We start from the raw sequence: 22,303 nt of genomic DNA, 5'->3' as shown, positions 1-22,303 counted from the left end.
GGAAGAATTTAGAAGATGCAGTTGGCCAGAGGAGTTAGAAGGGGAGAGAGAAAAAGTATTTCAAGAGAAAGGAAGAACCTCAGTAAAAAGCAGTCAGGAGACTGAAGCAGTTTTCCGTATCTCCTTTGATTAAAGCAGTAATCCTTAACCCTGGCTGCGCCTTCTAATTACCTGGAGAAATTTTGAAAACTCCACCCTAAACCAATTAAACCAGAATTCCTAAGGGTGAAGCCCAGACATCTGTATAGTTTTAAAGCTCCTCATGTGATTCTGCTCGGCAGCCAGGGTTAAGAGCCATTGGACCTAGAGTACAGAGACTGAATTGTTGAGGATGAGAGATAAGGCTGGTTCAGTAGGTTAGTGTCACGCACTGGAGGGCCTCTTATGCTCACATGGCATTCCGCCCTTAGCCAGAAGTCACAAAAATTTTAGGCGGGGTGGGGGCGGTGGCGGTAGTGACATGATCAAAGCTGTCTTTTTGAATTATTTTTTGTTGAAAACTGCTCTGTCATATATGTTAAACACATACAGATTGAGTAAATAGAAATGGGGCACCGACTTACTCTTCTATGTCTAGTTACCATAGAAACAGAATACCATCACTCATAAAGGGCATATTTCTAACTTGTTCTTTGTGATTATTGCTGCTCTCTTCCATATGTTCTCCAACGAAACAGAGGTATCTTTTTGGCTATTGTGTCTCAGCTATCTTCCTTTTCAACCTTTTCTTCCCCACTTTTTTTTTTCACTTTACCTTCTTTTGCCTCGTTGGGGAGGGTTTGCTTGTTCAGTCAAACAGTATAGTTGGTCAATTCGCTAATAGCAAAATAAGACAACCCTGAAAATGCTTTCAGAAATGTGTTTTCTTCAAAACAAGAGGTTTGCGGCACAGTAGTATCGTGGGAAGAAACTTAAAGTCAGAAAGCGCAGAGTGTGAATCCTGGCTTGGCTGTCTGTCAGTAAGTTAAGCTCTTTGAATCTTAGTTTCTTTATAAAATGTGGAATAATGCAGTCTGTTTGGCACAGGAATGAGGATTGTGGAGAAACATATGTGGATATGATATCCCACTTGGCAAGTAATAGGAGCTCAGTAAGTGATAGCTGCTATGGTTAATTAGTGTCACCGAAATCTTGAAAGTAGGATTCATAATATGACTTTGATAGCTCATCTTTTCTATGGAGAAATTGTTTTCATCATCTCTCAAAATTAGGGGACAAAAATAAAGTCCAAAGGACAAAAAAAAATTTTTAATGTTTTTCTTCCTGTCATTCAATGACATGCTGAAAGAGAATACTACTACCTAAAACTATTTCAGTTTTAAGAAGCTAATATGAGGTGTGTTTCTCAAAATAAAAATTCTAAAATGACATGCCATTCAGATCTGAAGAAGAGATAGGGGTACTAGAAATGAGAGACTATTTGTTGATTTTGAATTAATATGTGAATTATTTTATGAAACTGTTGAGACAGTTAGAATAAGTATACATGGTAATTTTAGGCTAAAAATTTATGAGCATTTATAATAAGTATTGTGCTAAGCATTTTATATGGAATTTCTTCTCCATAGATTACATTTGATCTTCACTACAACCCCACGAGGTAAATTAAGAAACTGAGTGTCAGAAAAGTAATCGAGAACGCTGTTGTGTATGCAGCCTGTAAGCTGTCTTTGCCTCTATTATCCCTTTAGTCTCTCTTCAGTGTTCATGCCAGTTGTCTATTTCACTGACTTCTCAAGAAATCACAGTCCAGATTCCATGACCTTCCTTTATCTCAACTCTCTTCCCAAGGATAGTTCATCGTTTCCCTCCGTGTTCACTGGACTTCTTCAGTCTGAGTTTATCTCTCCTTCCCTGTCAACTTCCATGCCCAGGAATTTGTTCCCCATTCTGAGGCACATCTACCTGGAGCTTTCTGTCTTCCACTGGACCACTTCCTCTCTATAATCTTACAAAACCTTCTAACCTTGGCCCTGCTGGGTTCTATAAAATCATTAGACATTTTGTTATGTACTTAATAGAGATGATTGAAAAGATTCCTCGGTAGTGTTTTGACATTTTAAAAGATTAAATATGAGGGGAAAACACTCAAGATGAGTGTTGTTTCCCTGCCGTTTTCTTATCATTACCATCAAAGATCAATTTCTAGAATCAGAAACTGAGTCTATTCAATCAGAGGGCTTCATTGACCCCTTCCACAAAGTTTTATTAAATAATTTCCTCTTTAACAATATTAAGAAAATACAGTGGATTCTTTATTTTTAAAAAAGACAAAGTTCTATCATTGATGTCTTCCAAGACTGTTAAAATTGATGCTGAGAACCGTCTTTCCATATAATTCTTGTTCGTTAAAACTAGTTGGCCACAATGAACTAAATATTAAGAGGAAATTCCATAATGGCCTTTTTTTACTACTTCAAAGAATAATACACATAGCAGATCATCCAAAGTGTTGCCAGATTTGAATTTCTTAAAAATATTTCACTGCCAACATATTGCTGGTGTTGAAATACAACCCATGTCTCTCACAGCTTCAACAAACATATTTAACACATTTGTGCATACATTACTTAGTGTAAACATGACTCACTTAAGTAGAAAAGTTTTTTTTATTATTTTAATATTTCATCACCATGTCATTTCGTGGAAACTATCTTGGGGCTACTATGAAGGGTTTCAAACATCTCTCACAGAAACATCATTACGCATTACCAAGAACTCCATTCAGTCAAGAAGAATGGCATATTGGCTAGAGGCAACTGTATAAACCGCATGCAGTTTTAATTAAATTCATTAAGAATGCTGTGTCTCTCAGTAGATTTGAGGGCAGATAGAACCACTTAACAATAGCCAAGACCTAATCCAGTTTGTCAGAACTAATAATAGTACGAACACAATTTGTCACACAGGGACACATCCAAAAAGTTCACGAATGAGCAATTGTGGTGCTAGTTTTTAAAGTAATATTTATAAATTACTGCAAGATGTTACCAGCCTCAGACCATGGTTGTAATGTCTAATTCCGATGAGTTGATAAAAGGTGCTATTAATAAAAATGCACATTTTGGGCAGCTGACATAACTAATTGATCAAGTAATTTGAGTAAAAATAAAAGATTTCACTAGGAAACCCGGACAAGGATAAAATCACTCAATTTTCCAAAAGCCAGAAGGCCTTGAAAAAAATAGGAGACCACAGAACACTTTTATGTCTAACCAAAACCAAATAAAATGATCCCAATGTACAAATAGGCTTCAGATGATATAATGTGACGAGAGATTTCAACTATGTAGGCAAACCTTTCATTTTCTTGCCCAAATATGCCAAGCCAAGAATTACCAAAACAGGGAGGGGAAAAGTCCTATTTCCTCCGTGTGTTGTCTCTGTAAGGGTGGCAAGGAACATTTTTTCCCTCTTCGAATTTCACCATACCTCACTAAAGTAATGCTCAACATAACACTTGAATCTCAAGATCTGGGTTAAATTAAAACGAAGTAAGATAAAATGAACCCAGATGAACATGAATTTACCTAAGCTGACACTTGTAATAATGCTTATTGGAAGATGCATCACCACCCGCCCACCCAAGAATCCTTCTGGCAGCCCAAATCACAGCTTGTCCGGGGCACCTAAAGATGACTGGACCACTGTTTAGTTCTGCTGGATGATTCTGCTGAGGTTAGGGCTGTGCATGAACTGAGGACACAGTGAAACAGCTGCTCAAACTCTCTATCCGAGTACTTTAAGAAATACGGTATTCTTTTCTTGGGAAAACAGGCACATCCTTAAACTCATCACTACTAAGAAACCCCCAGTTTTGGCAAGAACACTGTCCTGATCCATTTCATGAGGGGAAGATTGTTATTACATATATATTTCCTCTGTCCTCTAGCAGCAAAACCAATCTCTATCATTGAAATAATAGTTTAAGGAAAGGCATTTTCCAATCATTTTGTCATTTTTCTTTATAATATCCTCTTAAGGAAAGGATCGAAAAAAAAGACATAAGTTTTGTGATGTCCAAACAGATCAAAATGGTTGTTCAAGAGAAAGACAACGGTTTCCTAAATGGAGATTACAGTGGAGAAAACAGGAATAGAAGGAAATTTTAAATGGTACTCCCGAAGATAGGGGAATACACATCAATGTGGGTGCCCTCAGCCAAAGCAAGGATGGAACCAATGAGAATTAGGAAATGAGTGATACACAAAGCAAATCTCACCCTCTGTGAACAGTTAAAAAATTATGTACTCATACAATTTCATCACAGTAATACACATTGCAACATATTTTGCTTCTTGCTTTGAAACTGTTCTTGCCATCATCTTAGCATACTAGTCCATAGCCTAACCATTTGCCTGACTCCAGCTGCTTATTTAATCAGAAAATGTGAATGGGCTGCCACAGCCTGCAAACGACACCCAAGAATAATTAGGTAGAGGGAATGAAAGGTTATTCTCATTTCCTTTGAGCCATGAGCTTAATCTTTTTTCCCAGTACCAGAAAAATATATTAGCAACATCCCGAGTCTTCGGTATGCCACACTCACAGTGAAAATGGCCACCTGCTCTATTGACTGCAAGGACACAAATTTCACACTACAAGTTTTAGACTATTCTCTTGTAGTTCAAAAAATTATCTTATTTTATGAAAAGGAAAACTTCTCAGATACATTTTTTTTGTTTTTTTTTTGTTTTTTTGACAAAATCATCCAAATTGTTATCAAAAATGGAATCCTGCACTGATGATTTTATGAGAAAACTTAATATACATTAGGGCTCTATGATGATAGTGATCAGGGTTTTCGTTGTTAATTCTTTTATTTGTTTCTTTTTTAATAAGTCACCAAGCATAACAACCTCCCCAGATCCCTGGTCTAACAAACCATTTTCTAATTTTCATAGCTGATCCTTCACTTTTCCCCTAGATTCTAGGCCCCAGAACCGTTCACATGTGGCACAGTAAACACTCTTACTTATGTCAACACCTCTATCTGGTCAATAGTATAAAATATATTATTTGTGACAGTAGTATAAAGAGACTAAATTTCCCATGCTTAGGACCACTGATAAATTAGTTACATCCAATTAAGAAATATTGGCCAATAATTATTGTCTGTCACTCTTCCTACAAACCCACTTCTCTGAGAAAAAGAAAAGAAAGGCACAAGAGTCAAAGGTTGAGGGGAGCTTTTTCTTCCTGGAAGGGAAGGGTAAGCCCTTCCTTCACACTGTACCCCCCACAAAGCCCAGGTCACATGGCTGAATCTCCGATGCCTTTAACTGGATGCCCCAGATTTAACCCCGTTGACTGTCTTAAATGTGTGGAAACCACATGGAGCTCTCCTGCCGCCACTTCCATGTCCTTCGCTATCTCTTTGCTTACAGGTTCCTTGCTTGCTTTATGCCACAAGGACCGAGCATCCTTCTCTTTCCACCTTTTGATTACCATTACTTACTCTACTTCTGCAGTTCCTTCTCCCTGAAATTAATTGTTCTTTGCTTCATTATTACTCCAAAATATATCTCCTTTTCATTTAAGAGTTTGAATGCTAGTTACTGTAAACTATAGAAAATCAGCAAAAGGTAAATAAAAATAAAAATAATGGACATTGGAAAATTTCTTTAAATAACAAAGTACTGAAAAGAGTTATTCCATAGTCTATATATAATAAAATGTAAATGATAGCTCTGAGATTCTCATTGCTTCCCCTCCTCAGAAATGGTTTCAGATGGTGTTTGCTCACAAAAGGCATGCCTGCTTCCCATCTCATGCCCACGGAAGACATCTTTAATTGGGATGAGGTAGAATGGAGCCTCAAAATCCTCAATACAGTAATCTAGATAGTCACTATCAATAGATTTCAGTTGACCCTCAAGATGTAACATTTCTATTATGGATAACATCCTACTATCATTTTAAAAAGTTATCTACCGTCAGAACTTCTTGACACTATGCTACCTTCTCATGCCGTTCTTTTCTGCCACCTTCAAATTGTCTTCATTTTTTTTCCCCACCACTTTCCCAATACCTTTTTCTACTGCAAACTCCATTTTCTCCTATATTCCACTATGTTCCAGTCCTAGACAGCTCTTTGTAGGCCACTGCATTGTCTTTTTGGATTAGAATTTGCCTACCTATACAGGCATACTTGGAGACATAGGTTTAGTTCCAGACCACCAAAATAAAACAAGTCGTAATCACTTTGCTGATGGAGGGTCTTATCTTCGATTTGTAAAAAATGCCACATTTGTGAAGTACAATAAAGCAAAGTGCAATGAGATATTTCTGTATTGCTACTATATTCCCCTGCTACATACACCTGCTGCCTGGTCTTTGTATCTTCTGTAGCCAGCACACCTCTAAGTCTCTGTGTGGCAGGGCTGGTTTTATCAAGGTGCCCACTCCCATTCCCATCCCGCCACTCACTAAAATACTATAGTGGGATTTATATCTGCCATTGTATTTTTGTTTTCTGTATGTCTCATGTCTTTTTTGTTCTTCTATTATACTTTTGCTGCTTCAACATTAAATGAATATTTTAATTATTTAATGATTTTTTTTTCACTTCTTTTTAGTTATTTCCTTTGTGGTTGTCTAGGGTTTACCATATACATCTTAAATTATCAGTCTGCTTCAGATTAATACTAACTTAATACCAATGATATATGAAAATGTTACACCTATATAGCCCTATGCCCTTTTTTTCTTTTACGCTACTATTGTTATACATAAGATATCTATATATGTTACAAAGCTAGTGATGCGATGTTATAATTATTAGTTTATATACTTTTATATATTTTAAAGAACTTGAGAAAAGGAGAGCAATTTTATACCTAAAGCTTTTGTTATTTAGCCTTTGTATTTGGTCTCGTCTTTCATTCCTATTGATTCAAATTAGCATTTTGAGTCACTTTCTTAGGCCAAATGCAGCTTCGCTCCCACCCATTTCTTTTGTGTTGTTACTAGCAAATATATTACATTTGTATGTCTTACAGGTCCAGCAATATAATTATATACATAGTGTTTTCTATAACTGCTATTCAAATTAGTTAAGAGGAAAAATGAAAAAAAAGAAATGTGTACTTATTCTGTCTTTTATAGTTACATAATTACCTCTACTTGTGCTCTTTGTGTTTCCTGTGGATTTGAATGACTGGGGTCACTTGCTTCCAATCTGAAGAACTTCCTTTAGTATTCCTTATAAGTTGGGTCTGCTAGTAACAAATTCTCTCAGTGCTTGTTTATCTGGGAATGTCTTTATTTCACCTTCATTTCTGAAAAAAAGTTTCATTAGATTCACATTTATTGATTGAGATTTTCCTTTGAGCTTGTTATATATGTTATCCCACTGTCTTCTGGCTGCCATTGTTTCCAATGAGAAGTCAGTTGTTAACCTTATTGGGTTTCCTTTAAGTGAAAATTCATTTTTCTCTCACATGACAGTATCCCACATCTCTCTGAGGAGCTCATTTGTCTTCATTCATTCTTTCTCTCTAGTCTTCAGACTGACTACTCTCTTATTGATATATCTTCAAGTTTGCAAATTCTTACTATTATGCCCTTTATTAAATTTTTTCAGTTGTACTTTTCGAATCTAGAATTTATTTTCAGTCCTTTTTTATAATTTCTACCTCTTTATACTGATACCTCTACTTGATGAAATATTGCAATTATACCTTCATTTTCTTTTTAAATCATGGTTTCCTTTAGTGCTTTGAAAAAGCTCGCTCTTTCTTTCTCTCTGGTGTACAATCACTACTTTGAAGTTTTTATCTGCTATATCCAACAGACTGGTTGCTCTCATAGGGAGTTTCTTTTACCTCCTGTAAAGACTTGCCAGTTGCTTTGTATGTCTCACTTTCTTTTTTTCTTTCCTTTTTTATTTTCTTTCTTTCCTTTTTTTTTTTTTGTGGAAACTGACTATTTTAGATAATATATTGTAGCAACTCTGGTACAGATTGATCCTCTTCCCCTTCCTCAAGGGTTGGTTATTGTTTGGTATTTCTCTGTTTATTTGTTTAGTGACTGGACTGCTTTGGTCAAGTCTGTTCTTCCCTCTTCCTCTGATATTGCTCCTGGGAGGGTGCAGCCTTGGGCATGGGCACAGCCATCCTGGAATATCAATCTTTTGCAGTCCCTTTAACTGCCCCTTTCCCAGACCACACTGAGCTGCTAAGTTCCACTAATTGCTGGCTGACTGCTCTGTTGTTTGCAACAATGCCCTGGGGCACAAATTCTCCACAGATTGATTTAATTAAATTCATATTCATTCACAGGGATAGTTTTTGAGATTTGCCTGATCCCAGGAAGGGTCTTCTTAGCTGTTTGTTTCCCTGGTGCTGTCTGGTAAACTAGCTAGCCTATGGTTCAGCATATATCTCAAATGCATCTACCAGCTGCCTCTTAATGCCTTACACCACAACCTCCATTATTTTGAGGATGCCCTTAGGATTGAACTTGCCCATGCACACTTTGGAATGAGATTCTAAGCTTTTTTTTATGGACTGCTTCTTCTCCTTGGCAAAACATCTGAGCCAGGACTCTAAAGCTGCGGGAAGGGACAGTGGCATACTTCTCTCTGAGTAACACTCCTGCTTTCAGAGATAGTGCTTGGCAAAGTGGGGTGCTGCTGTACCCACTATTTGGCTTCCCTCTCCTTGAATGGAACCTCTGCTTTACACATGAACTTGGCATGAGGGTGATTGGGGATCCAGTATTTTTATGATGTTGAATCCAAGGTAAAGTTGTTATCCTTCAAATCAGGGCTGGGCAGAATAAGGGAATACCTGCCTCTCAGCTGCCACTTGCTTGGAACTCAGGCTCCCTAACAGGTAGCTAGGGGCATAAATGAAAATGCTAATGCCCTGCCCCTCCCAGTAAGAGGATACCATAGCCCTACAACTGGGAGCTAAGGGAGTGGCACTTCTGTGTTCTTTGATGTACCTGTCAGAAGTGGAATTTGCTTCTAGCTGAACTGGGAAGAGGAAAAAAATGAGTGGGCTGTGGTTTCAATGCCGCAGACTCTTCTTGTTCTTACCAAGTTTTAGTATGTTTTCTTGAATTCGCTGTATGCCCTTGGGACCATTTACAGAGACTTAAAATAGTTTTGTTTGTTTGTTTGTTTGTTTTGTATTTTTTTAAAATAAGTTTCATTAGTTTTCCTGGGAAGCAGATCCACGCAGTTCCCCATGTTGCCACACTGACAGCAAAACCTTTCCATACTTGTCGAATTAGCCAACTTATCAACTGTAATTCTCAAGGGAATGAGAGGTTCACTACCCTTCAGTATTCTGTAATCCCTGCGTTTTCTTGACTCTAACGTAGATCAGGAGAAATGAATGGAAACAACATCCTCTTTGTTTTGGTGTACAGTGGGGGTTATATTTGAAAATTATTAATGTGCTTTTTATTTGTCTTTCTGAATATAGTTATCTTCACTCTAGTCTACCTAGGGCATTCATTTGCTAGAAGATAGATCAGAATTTGATACAGAAGAATGAAAATAAAACAACTAAAGTAAGAATCAGCTTTCATCTAAAAAAAACGATTTTGGAACAGTAAGGTGAAAGCTAGATTTAATTGAGAGAGAAAAGATATTCCAAATTCCTTTTTCTTACCATTTAGAATGTCAAAAAAAAAACATTTTAAAAAAAGAAAAAAGAAAAACCTTCCCTCAATCAATGGAAAAATTAAACAGAGGAAGTTATTTCCATATAAATGGCAAAAAAAGGAACATTTAGGAAAAAGAGAGAAATTTGCAGATATATCTGGATATCCGTTTTCTGGGGAGAAGCACTGGGAAGGATGGCATGTTAAACGAGCGAGAGAGGCATGAGCCACAGGGACCCTCGAACCACATTCTCTGTTTGGGAATCTAGGAGGAGACCATTATGCAACAGGTCTCATGCACAAGGCAACCCAGCTTCATTGGGGTTGGTCGGCACGACAAGACAGAGAGAACTGGCGAGTGCTTGTGAACCTCCTTTAGACCATATGAGGCATGGACACTGCACTGAGGGCCAGTCTGCCAGGGCGTCTGTGGTGGTGGAATAAGGGATTAAGTGGCAGGAGCTGGGGATGAACTCCTAGCCCAGGGGCTGGATACAGAACAAGGTATTGATTGACTCAAAGTCTGCAGACAATAAAAGCTGAGAGGAGACCAAGTCACCAAAGGGGAAATGGCCCATGCTCCCTAGGACCACTGCCAAGCCAAAAGAACAGACATAAGTTTGCCAGCTGCATGCTGTAGCACTGCGTGCCAGAGGCCAGGCGGGCAAAGACCATTATGTCAGAGAGCTGCAGAAGTCAGCCAGCATACTGTCAAGGACGGGCATGATGCCAGAGTCCCTCTTACCCCTCCTCACGTCCCCAATGCCATGAGATCATGGAAACCTCACCTTTTGCCCCTCTATACCTGGATCTTAGGAAGAAAACTAGGTGAGAGTGAGGTTCCATGAGAGTTTGAGCATTTCCACCCCATTATAACAAAATATACCAATGGAGTCTGTTTAAAACAAAAAATTAAAGTAAGGTTGTTTGTTTCATATATTTTTCCTATTTTCCCCTGATAGCCAGTAGTATTGTAGACAACAGAAGACAAAACAAGGAGCTATATTTTCTTTGCACTTCTGATTTTAAAGGTGAGTAAATTTTGTAGCAACACCATAAGTGCAATAATGTATGAGTGTGCTAGACACATAATAAATATAATCTCCTATAATTTTTCTCTTTATATCTCCTTTTTTCTTCTCACACCAGAGTGAGCATCTTTTAAACATATTTTCTTGGCTGCCCAACATCCACACAACTTTTTTTGGAGGGAAGTATATAAAAATAGACCACAGTAGAGTCATAGCCTCTCTTGACATTATTAAGTTGAGCGGGGAGAGTTAGTCCTGTGCCCGGCCCCTCACAGCTAGTACCGGGCATATAACCTAGGCCCAGCTAGTGGACTTCTATACCACTCTTTAAATCTTGAGGGAGCACTGGCAAGATGCCAGGAGAGGTAGAGGTTTTCAAAGCAGCAGTGAGTACAGAGTTCAAATCCTGAGCGTAACAGTGACTGTCCTGTGACAGGAAGTCCAGAAGGTTCAGGTCTCCTTACCGGGCCGAACAAGTTCCGTGGCATGACCTTGCTGTGTTAGCTGCTGTCTCAGTCAGCTCGGCTGTCATAGAAAAATACCGTAGGCTGAGTGGCTTAAACAAGAGAAATTTATTTTCTCACAGTTCTGGAGGCTGGGAAGTCCAAGATCAAGTTACCAGCCTATTCAGTGTCTTGTGGGAGCTCTCTTCCTGGCTTGCTCACGCCTCCACACTGTATCCTCACATGGCCTTTCCTTGTTGCACATGGAGAGAGAGAGGGAGAGAGACAGATCTCTCTTCTTCCTCTCATAAGGCCATCAATCCTATCAGAGTAGGATTCTACCCTGATGACCTTATTTAGCCTTCATTATTTCTTATGAGCCCTGTTTCCAAATGCAGTTGCGCTGGGGGTTAAGGCTGCCTTCTTTCCATTTCTGACCTAATTCTCTCACTTCTCATCAGTTCTATCAAGTATCTCCTATCTTTCCCGCAAATCCCTTTTTGTTTAAATTAACCAGAGTTAGTTTCTATTTTTGGCAACCATGAATTCAGACTGGCATAGAAATTGGTATCAAAAGACAGTCACACGGGGAATTGGTGCTGGTTATTTGTCCTAACAGGGGCTAAAAAAAATGAAAATTCAGAAAGAGTTCAGGAATGGTAACCTACAAGTCATAACAAATAGCTAGATGATTTTTCTTCTGTGGCAGTCTTTAATGAAGTATCCACAGGAAAGAAGGATTTAAGGGATCAAATTGTCACTACATTGAATAGTGTGAATGGCATGAAGAATTTAAAGATGGCAGGGTGAGGTGGCAGCTTCAAATGGGACTAGACAGCTTGAAGAAGAGATGATGAGCTCAAATTTCAATATTCTAGCTCAAGGCCTAGGCCCAGGGAATTTGCTGGTTGTGATAAATGTCTATGTAAATGTCTGTCAAAGTCAGATGCAAATTCAAAATTCTGTGGGTTCCTGACTTTATTCCATTGAATTACCAGTCTCACCAGCTCATTTATGTAAAAGTGACAGTGCTGATTGGGAAATAATGGAAAATTGAATACTAGGAGAATACGAAGGCCTGCACGTACTCCCAAACCACAATCTACACTAAGTTTTGCTTGACATCCCCAAAAGATCCACCTCATTTCTCTTTGCATCTCCATCATCTTACATCAGGGTTGACTCAGCTCTGTGACTCTATTAATAGACCTTGATCATCTTACCTTCAATGCAGGGCATCATATCAGCAGGACCTGGAGGATAAGCTGGATTGGTACCTTTAATATCTTGTTAAGACATAGTAGGCTAGAGGATGGGAGAAAAATCTTTGAAAATATAAGGACCTGCTACTTCAGGAAAGTTTCAATGGGCCTAGCAGTCTGGTAAATGCCAAAGCATATGGCAAATACCTTGCTTCTCCAATGCGGAGTCATAGTGCTTGGTGGGCCATGCTGGCTTTTGCAGACAACACAGTAAAAATCTGCATGTATTTATTCAATCCATTTACCAAATAATTCAAATGGCTTCTAAGTGGCTAAACTACTTAGACGTTATAGTAAGGTGATTCAGTGATGCCCAAAGTATCTGTGGCAAAGCTCTAAAGGGAATTACAGAAGAGGTCCTAGATTTTAGAGCAATCGTGTAGGCACTTCATTATGTTATTCTTTTGAGACATAGGTGTTGGTTTGTCACTGAACCCAAGTAGATATTAAAAGCCTTTTCTTCTGGAATATCAAGACTGACTAGACTCTATAGGACAATATCATTTTAATGTCTAACCCAAATCAAGAAAAACAGAGGTTTTTTTTACCAGAACATTTTGACTACTTAACACAAATAATATTTGAAAAATAATGCCTGAAATGTCTATATTCCTTAGGTAGCCTTTTTTTTTTTTTTTTTTTTTTTTTTGGTCTTTCAAGAATCTTGCCAAGATGATATGAGATTAACATTGTGTAAAGAAAATTAATCTCCCAGGAGAGGATCCCTCAATCCCCAACCTTATTAACATGGGCCTGGAGGCTCTACAGTTTGTTCTAAAAGAGGATTAACACTGAAACAAGTGTCAAAGGGGAAATAGCAGCCGCATTTCAAGGAAGCAAAACATGGCAAATGTCAATCTGTCTCTGGAAAAGTGTCAGTTCTCATCTAAGGAGCAGAAGTTAAAAATAAGAACAGTATGTGTCATCTTCACTAGGGATTTTTAATTGGCATCCAGATGCCACCGTGGCTTGTCTCCAAACACACGGCTGCTTTAAATTACAAGTTCAGAGAAAGAGTACAAGGTCCAGGAAATTGGGAACCGGTTGAAGAGCTTGAGTCAAGGTTATAACACCGCAGCCTGTTTTCTCTCATTTCATCTCTAGGTATTTCAGGATGGGCTTTCATTAGAAAATTATTTTCTATTTCTAAGAACTGTTAGATTTCAAATTTAAGGGTCCAAATAAAAATTCCACTTAGATTCTTTGGAAAATTTTGAACCAAAGAATTATGCTCCTAGGGCCACCAAGATATAGGAAGATTTAGTTCAACTGTCAGCAGTTTAGAACTCAAATTTTAATACTGATCTCTCCTGACTTCATGTAGTGGAAGAGGGGAAAAGGGAGCGGCAGAGAAGCAGATACCTAACGAGGAGGTCATATATGGTCTTCGGGAGTCCTTAGGGCAGCATGAAGACAGAGTAGAAGGAATGAATATCCCAATGCGTAAACCATGGACTATGAAGGAAGAGCCTAGAGGGGTTCTCACAATTGCCTCTGTGATGACAGGATGAGGCTTATCTTGAACTTGCCCTGCTGAGGGTACAACTTTGCTCCATCTGACCATTTAACAAATGTTATGGATGACCTTGGATTCAGCTGGCCTCATAGGTTGAAAGAGTTCTTTATAAGTAAGAGAGGTCTTCTTGCCCCAGCCCCTCTGCCCAGCCAGGGCAAAATGAAGATCAGGCTGGCTTTGTGGGTCTTTGCATCTGAATCTGTGCAATGATGTGTTGTAGTAGGCCTGAGCTGTCCAATACAGGAGTCACCAATCAATGTGGCTATTGAACACATGAGATGTGGCTAAGGCAACTAAGGGGCTTCATTTTTACTTTGAATTGATTCAAGTTTAAAATTAACAAGTGATATTTGATATAATTATTAAAAATCTTTTAAATATATTTGGAATGACAGTAGTATATGAATCTACATTTTTTAAAAATTATATTATCATGGTTTATATCTTTATTGACATTTAATATTATTTTGCTTTATGAATCTATATTTTCAATTGTAAATTTCATAGAATCTTATGACAGTGCAAGTATTTCCAATGAAAATTTAGTAATTGAATTGGTATATGCTATAAGTATAAAATACAAACTAGATTTTGAAGATTTAACATAAAAAAGAATGTACAAAAAAAAAGAATGTACAATATCTCACTGATAATTTTTATATTAATTACATATTAAAATGATTATGTTTTAACATATTAGGTTAAATAAAACATTATTAAAAATAAAAATGGTTCATTGTGTGTCTATTGAACAGTACTGGACTAGACTTTTCTGGGCAACTGTCTCTATTCCTACAGCTTCTGTACTGAGTATATGCTGGAGAGAATGGGAACCAAGGTAGAAATTCTCTTTGACCAGTCAAGAAAATATATATTTTTTCAAATGCAAAGGTGAAACAAGAGCCTTTCTTGGCCGCCTTTCTGCACACCTCTTCCAAACTCAAATTAGTTTAAATAGCATCTCTGCACAGTAGAAACCTGACGACTGCTTTCCTCTATCCCGGGCCAACCCAGGCTGCCTCTGTGATTTTCTCCTTCAGTTTTCATAACTGTGTCATGTTCATGGGCAGGCTTGCCTGCACCAGCCTAGGAAGTGAAATAGAGGCTTGGCTAAACTCCCGACACAATCTTGCTCTCACAACTTTTTCTTAAAAAACCCATCAAACCTACGTAGCCTTCACGCATGGGTCGTCCTCCATCCTCCCTGAAATACAATGAGCATTTCCCCTTCCTTCTTTCTTATTCCTCCAGGATCATCTTATTCTTCATCTCTTCCAGCGATATCTATTGAGCCCTTCCTTTGCGCCAGGCACCGTGTGGGGCATAGAAGTAAAGAATACATGCCATACCCTCAAGGAGATCAGAGTCTAAAAGGTAGACATTTAAAAAATAATTCCATACAGTGTGATAAGGGGACAATGGACAGTGCCCCTGGTGGGAGGAAGGATGTCTGCCAGAAGTGAAATTACCAAGGAGCTGACCCTTGATTGTGGTCCTGAAGGAAGGGAAAGAGGAGGAATGGCATTCCAGGCATGGAGACAGTATGTGCCAGCAAGTGCAGGCGTGAGGTTGCACAGCACCTTGGAAAATGCAAGCAAACTGGTCTTTCTTGGATATAAGAAATAAGATATGAAAGGGAAGTGAAGAGAGATGGGTAGCCAACATGAGGAACAAAGTTCCCATTTATAAGCTATCATAACGAGAAGGGGAAGATCAGAGAACTCTTCAAAACTCTGAACAGGTTGTCTAAGTTTCCTCCTCCTCCCTCTATATTGGTTTACAACTTTCCAACAAATTAAGAAATTCTCATTTTCCCAGGGAAAATGAGAACCTGGAGTTTCTAAGATGTCTGGCATCATCTTTATCATTCAACAGCATTTGTTAGGTGCCTGTTATGAGCTAGTCACTTAGCCGCTATAATAAAGATGTAGGAGACTCAGTTCTTAACTAACCTCAGGAACTCATGCTCAGTTAAGGGAGACAGTAATAAGAGGCAAGGCAGAGGTAGTTTGGTAGTTTTTCCCCCCCCTTTCTTACTACTTGGGAATAAAAAGCATATATTTAAAATGTTATGGGGTAGGGAGATCCAGCTCTCCCTGAAATCAGTGTTTCCTATTCTCAGCCTTCTTTCTTTGCAACTGACCTAAGTTGCAAAGAAACTTACTGACCTAAGTAGAGAGGAAAGTTCTAAACTTGCATTGAAAAAACAGTGTTCATGAAGATGTCATTCCTAAATCTTCCTGGTTTAAATCATTCCCTGAAGTGTTTCTCGTAACAGGTCATTATGATCGCAAATTAAGAGGTTGTTCATCTTAGTACATAGTGGCAAAAAAAGGCTGAAGCTTGGGCAAATCTCAGGTGCCTTCCCCTTCATTTAAAGGAATAAAATGGGATACATAAAAAACGGAATGCATAAGAACTCCATGAGATGTAGAACAGATCAATGTTCTGAGATCATCAGTTTAAATATTATTAAATTTTCCATAGTCCCATAATGACTTAAAAAACAATTGCCATTCCTTTACATACTATGGGCAATAAAAAGATAAAGTGGATCTTATAAACTCCACAGCTTTAAATATTATCCATCCAAGGGCCTCATTGTGTCATAAAATTCAGTAGTGCATTGTTTCCTGCCTCTAAATGGCTGTGGTTGTCATGGAAACATTGCCATGCTGAAGACCCCAAAGTGGAAGCCCACCGAAACGTGCCATGTGGTAGATCCTTCTTGTCGGCTGCCTGGGGCTGCCCCTGCCTCTCCCTCTGGCACCCCCCTTCACATAGCAGGTAAAAGGTGAGCACTGAGGACCCTCATCAGCCAGGTAGCTGGGTAACTCCAGGCAGCCAAAAGTCAAGGAATAGTCTGTGGTGAAAGAACGATTTGCTGAACCCATATCTAAAGTTCTTCCTTCTAAACCCATGGGGGATTGCTTTAATGCCTACAGTGACAATAGCTAGTTTTGAGTTCAAGTCTGTATTGTGGAATCTGAACTACTGAAATACAATCACCACAAAAAGCTCTATGAGTCTTGTTAACAAAACAGAAAGGACTTCTGCCAATAGCTGAGAAATAAATTCCTTCTTTCCCGCTGCTTGGACCACAGCGTAATGAGAGCTCCCAAGCTCTCTTCGCAGTAATAAAATGGCATATACAGGCTTTTCCTTTTGATGTATTCCAGTTTAAAAGTTTAAAGTTGATGCCTGTTCATCCTTAATTTATCTTCCCCTGTAAATATTTCCGTACGATTGCCAATATCTGCAGTCTACAAATTTTCAAAAAAACAATTCACTCCTTCTCCTGTTTCAGTTGTACAACTTTATGCTATGAGTCAAATTTTAGGCTAAATAAACATACCTCAGACTACAGCTCTGCAAATACCTCTGGCAGCAAATTAACTCAGACAAATGTTTGGGTTGGGTAGTGAGGTTGTTTTTTAACGATCTTCCTGATCTGCCTGGAGGTCCAAGGATAGACTAGGTGAACTCCCGAAGGCTTTTTTAACTTTGTATTTTCTGCCACATTAATGTACGGGTTTCACGTTTGTTGCAATGGGTGGTTTAAAATTTCACCACCAGAGGGTGCTACTTGTTTGTGTCTAAAATTCATTTCAATATCAGACTTGAAAAATAAAGGCCTTGCTACCAAAGAACCATCCAGAAAGGCCAGCATTAGGGAAGCTGGCAGGCAGTGCTCCACCTAAGGAGTCAGATTTCACTTTCCTTATGTGTTTAGAACCAAATTTGGAAAGCTCTACAGTTTGCACAAACCAAATTGTGCTGATTTATATATTTTTCTGTAAACCAAGTAGGAAATGTGAATCATTTTTTATTCTTATGGCTTGTGTGCAGTGTTTACTATATAACAACAATGCGACCAGAATTCTGACATCCTCTTCATCGCACTAAACAATAAAATAACATGAAGTAAAAAGAGAATGGGCTTAGCTTCAACAATATTGCTATTCTCAAACAAGGAGACCTTTGCTTATCCTATTTCAGGTATACACATATCCCTCTTCTGCTCTGGTCTAATTTCTGACTTCCAGGAAGCATTTTGATTTATCAGCTTAAATTTCTCTTATTAGTGTATTTTTTTGATCCACTAAGATTTGCATGTGGATTTTCCACTTGATGTTTTCTGGTATGTATGAAGGAGGCATGAAGTTCAACTCCCATTTGCCTAGGCTGAGCTTCAATTGAAATCTTTTTAATTTGTGGTAAGAAACTCTAATGTGCTGTCTTGTAAACTGGCAAAGTAAATCATGGGTCAGCAAAGTTTTTCTATAAAGCATCAGGTTATAGTAAAGATTTTGGGCTATGGAAGCCATAAATTCTCTGTCACAACTACTCAACGCTACCTTCATAGCCAGAAAGCAGCTATACAGACATGAAAAACTGGATGAAGCTGTATTCCAGAACAGGTGAGAAACAGGTGATGAGCTGTAGTTTGTCGACTCCTGCAAATGATGAATCTTAACGTACACACTCTTCTTATTGATAAAATCCAGAAAGTGTCTATCATATCACCTTTTGGTGATCTTCTCCCTCCTCACATACAGTTTTGACAAAGTGTGACCTCACTAAGTCATCCGCTGTAAACTCCCTGGGTTCTTTGGAGGAGTACCACTGGGTTCCTTTGCCACAGTTATCAAAATCAGAGCCAAAGGAGCCCTTAAGCCTTTGGCGTGTCACTGTTTGTATCCTGTGAAGATCTGTTATTGTAAGACACAAAATCAATTTAAGAAGGATGTGACTCTGGCAATTTCCCCAGAGATCACATGGGAAGTAAATAAAAGACACAGTTCACCTTCAGACTGATGTGTGGCCAGAGGAGTCTGGGTCTCCTTGGAGTAAGACACCACTTCCCTGGGCAGGAAGTCCACTTGGGTAACCTTCGATACACCCAGCTTATGTAGTCTTCGTCTGTAAATAACAAAGGACAAATGCTTAGAGAGGGAAGGTATTCCTTGCAGAAGAGCTATCAGTAATAAAACAAAGGACTGAAACAAACGAACCCCACATACCCTCAGCTTCTAGTACAAGGGGTCATAGACAGGAAGTAGAACCGGCCCTAGGCTGAAAGTCAGGAAACTTGGGCTGCTGTCCACTTTTCTGGGTGATGTCAATGGGTCCCTCAGGCTGACCCTCAGTTTTTCTATCTGTAAAACAAGATCTTAATCCAGCTCGGATGAGACTCCTTCTATTCTGAGCATCTCTGATTTTGTTTGAGTTAAATTCATAAGGGGAATTTTCATTTATAATATAGGATTCTAGACTCATAGGTGAAAGGGACAAAAAAGAAGTAAGCTTCTCAAATGTGAGGAAAGAGAGATGATTCCTTAGCGAAGTTGCATGTTCTCTACAATAGCAATGAGGGGTCATATTCTAAGGCGGTGGGTGGGGTGAGTATAACATGCCTCATTCCTCTAGAAAGGAACTAGCATAGATCAGCACGTGAATTTGTTTAAAGACAAACTGACATAGCCTAGGTGAGTGAAGAGGTCACTGAGCTAAGAGTGATAAAGTTTCAGCTTGGAATTAACAGTAACCATGTAAAAAATCCTTTCTGGATATTTATGCAGCACTTCAAACGTTTTCAGATGTCTTTCTATTATGTCATCTATTTTTCAAACACCTCTACGGGGCATATGGGCAGATGTTAGCATCTCCATTTTATACACGAGGAGAGTGAGAACGGGGCTAAAATACTGTCGGCCTGACTCCTGGTCCAGTGCTTTTCCCCACCAACCCAAACTCCATGCTAAGGTCCTCAATGGCGATTTGTGAGTTATCACAACAATCTGAAGTGCCCCGCGGTCCACCCAGAAAACATCGTGGAGGCAGCACGGTCTGGTGATTGAGCACGTAAACTCCTGCTGCAGCACCTACCAACCATGCGTGATCTTGAACAAGTTACCCAACCTCTCTGGGCCTCATTCCCTCATCCATACAATGGAAATGTTATTAGTACTTACGATTAAGATTATTATGGGTAATATACATGTACCACAAAATATAATGTATATATCACACAGATATTGTGTATATACATGCACATAATTTATATAAATATATATCTTATAACAGTTTCTGGAACATTATTTTAATTTGTAAACTTAGTATTAGTATTGAACATATTCTATTCTGTTTCTTAAAAAATTACAGGTATGGAGTATATGTGTGTCTCTGAGAAAGACAAAGAAAGGTAAAGTAATCATTTACCCCAAAGCCTACATTCCCTAGCTCTCTAGGATCAGTAGAAGCATACCCTATTCATATTATTGTTTTCAATTATTACTAGGAGGTGGCACAGGCTCATTATTTTTAATAATAGTAATAAAAAAATGAAAGTAAATGCATAGCACAGCTAGGAATTTCTATGCACAATTTCCCAAGTATTCTAGGAAAATATTTTTTTTTTCTTTTCTGAATTATTAAAAACAACTGAGGTGAGATCTAAGATATGAACAAAGCAGACACAAACAAACCAAGGCTGGTTTAGAGAACAAGCCTAGCACTGTCTCTGCAGCCCCAAGAAGTGTGACTACACCCCCCAGGCTCCACGCAAGCTCGGGCCATATTCACCAGGAGCCTGAACCACAGAGCGTAAAGGAAGGTGAGGCCGGGCCCCCAGCCCTTCCACACAGGCTGTTCACACAGCATTATGGGAAAACACACAAAATGTACTAGAAACAAGATTACCAAACTAGGTAAAAGCCTCAAAGTTTCAAAGAAATTCAGGTACTATTTTAAAGCCTTTTTGTGTCAGAGAAGAATGTTTTTCTTCATGAAATCAGACTTCCTTGAAGCATCTGAAGGAAGACACCCAAGGTCTGCTTGAGGCAGAGCTTCTCTTACTGGCATGGAGGCGTGACCTCTGGCATGGAGAGATTACCCCGGACCTTTGACTTTGATGGGCACCTGGGGGAGACCCAGGGATCTCCATACTCCCACTAAGTGGTACCTATTTGTGGAGGCAGAGATTCCAGTACCTCTCGTTAGTGTAATGGGACATAAGCTGCAGGCCCATCTTCGTGTGTGACCAGCAGCAGGCAGTGGGCAACAGGAAGCTTATCTGTAATTTGATAATCTCCTATGGCAAACTGAAACCAACTAGGGAGGCAGTACAGCATAATGGTTAAGTCATGTCCTCATAGAAAGACTAGGTTCAAGTCCCTGCTTTGTCACCTACCAGCCAAATAGTATGTGAAAGCTTTGGACAATGACAAACCCTTCTAAGCCTCATGTTTCTTATCTGTAAGAAGGGGACATATCATAGTAATTGTGAAGATTAAATGAAGCTAATACTTGTAAAGCACTCAATTTAGTGCCTGGCACATAGCAAGCTACTCCTGGTTGAAGTATTCCACCTTTAATTTATCCTTTTGACTGATCATAATAATGCTTATATTTAAAAAAAAAAATCAGACAAGGCAGATTTATAAATGTTCCAATTTACAGATTCTTTTAGATTTGAAGATAAATCTGCCAATAAAACATAAGAATCAAACTCCTAACTTCTATGTATGGACATATGGTTTTTTTTGGCTGCTTAAGAGTCCATTTGCCTTTTCTTTAACTAAAAGAATTATCACCATGAAACTTCTCAGTATTTAAAACTTAGCTTGAAGAAGTGATCTTACCCCACTAAACAAAATATTTTCTTTTCTCAATAATTACTGAAAAGTTTCAACCAGTTCCTCATTGATGCTATCTATGTTTGTGAGTTCAGGTCCCAACTCAATTCAAGCCAACAAAAATAAATAAAAGTTTAGTTGTGATCATGTGATTCTCCCAACATGCCAATCAGCTGATACATTAATAAACTTGTGGTTGTTCTGGCTTGAGGGTGATTCTGTCTCAAATGACTTGTAATTTTAAAGCAACTACTTTGACGCTAATTATGGGGTACTGATAGATTACCTTATCTTTCCATGCAATATTCAGATTGATTAAGTTGCACTTATAATAACTGATTTTATTCTTTGTGGCTATTTTGCCATTGTTTTAGTAACTGTGTCAACGTTTTTCATATATTATTTTATTGTTATTAAAATTTTGCATAGTATTCCGATTTTATAGATGAGAAAACTTAGGCTCAGTGATGTTAAGTAATTTGCTCCAAATCACAAAGGTAGTAAGTGACAGACCTAGGCCTTGGCTCTATCTATATAGTCCAGGGCTATATTCTTAAAAACTGTGCTGGGTTGACCTTGCTCGGCTATTTTCTAATGCCTCATGATCATTCTCTCATTGAAGCACAGGCTTACAACCTAAGATAGTAGAGGTCCCAGCCCAGGTGCTCGTTTTATAAGCAGGAGACAGGGTTCCTGAGAAATAGCCACACCTGGGTCATTAGGACTTGATGGAAGGACTGTATTTCAAGGTGAGCACTACAGTTAACTAACTGTCCCAGCCCTAGCTAGTTCAGAAAGG

The 22,303-nt window shown here is 38.7% G+C and overlaps 1 protein-coding gene across 6 annotated transcripts in view; it reads right to left on the bottom strand.

Annotated features, from left to right (window-relative positions):
• DYNC1I1 (dynein cytoplasmic 1 intermediate chain 1) overlaps window positions 1-22,303 on the bottom strand; it is a 343,203-nt gene that overhangs the window by 190,783 nt on the left and 130,117 nt on the right. For all 6 annotated transcript variants that reach the window (XM_016131454.2, XM_016131458.2, XM_016131455.2 and 3 more), the window contains one exon: window positions 18,675-18,790. In XM_016131454.2, the coding sequence (XP_015986940.2) occupies window positions 18,675-18,790 (116 nt within the window). The remainder of the gene's footprint in view (window positions 1-18,674; window positions 18,791-22,303) is intronic.

The sequence above is a fragment of the Rousettus aegyptiacus genome, unplaced genomic scaffold (assembly GCF_014176215.1).
Source record: "Rousettus aegyptiacus isolate mRouAeg1 unplaced genomic scaffold, mRouAeg1.p scaffold_m13_p_13, whole genome shotgun sequence".
NCBI lineage: Eukaryota > Metazoa > Chordata > Mammalia > Chiroptera > Pteropodidae > Rousettus > Rousettus aegyptiacus.
This window is presented reverse-complemented; position numbering and strand designations above follow the sequence as displayed.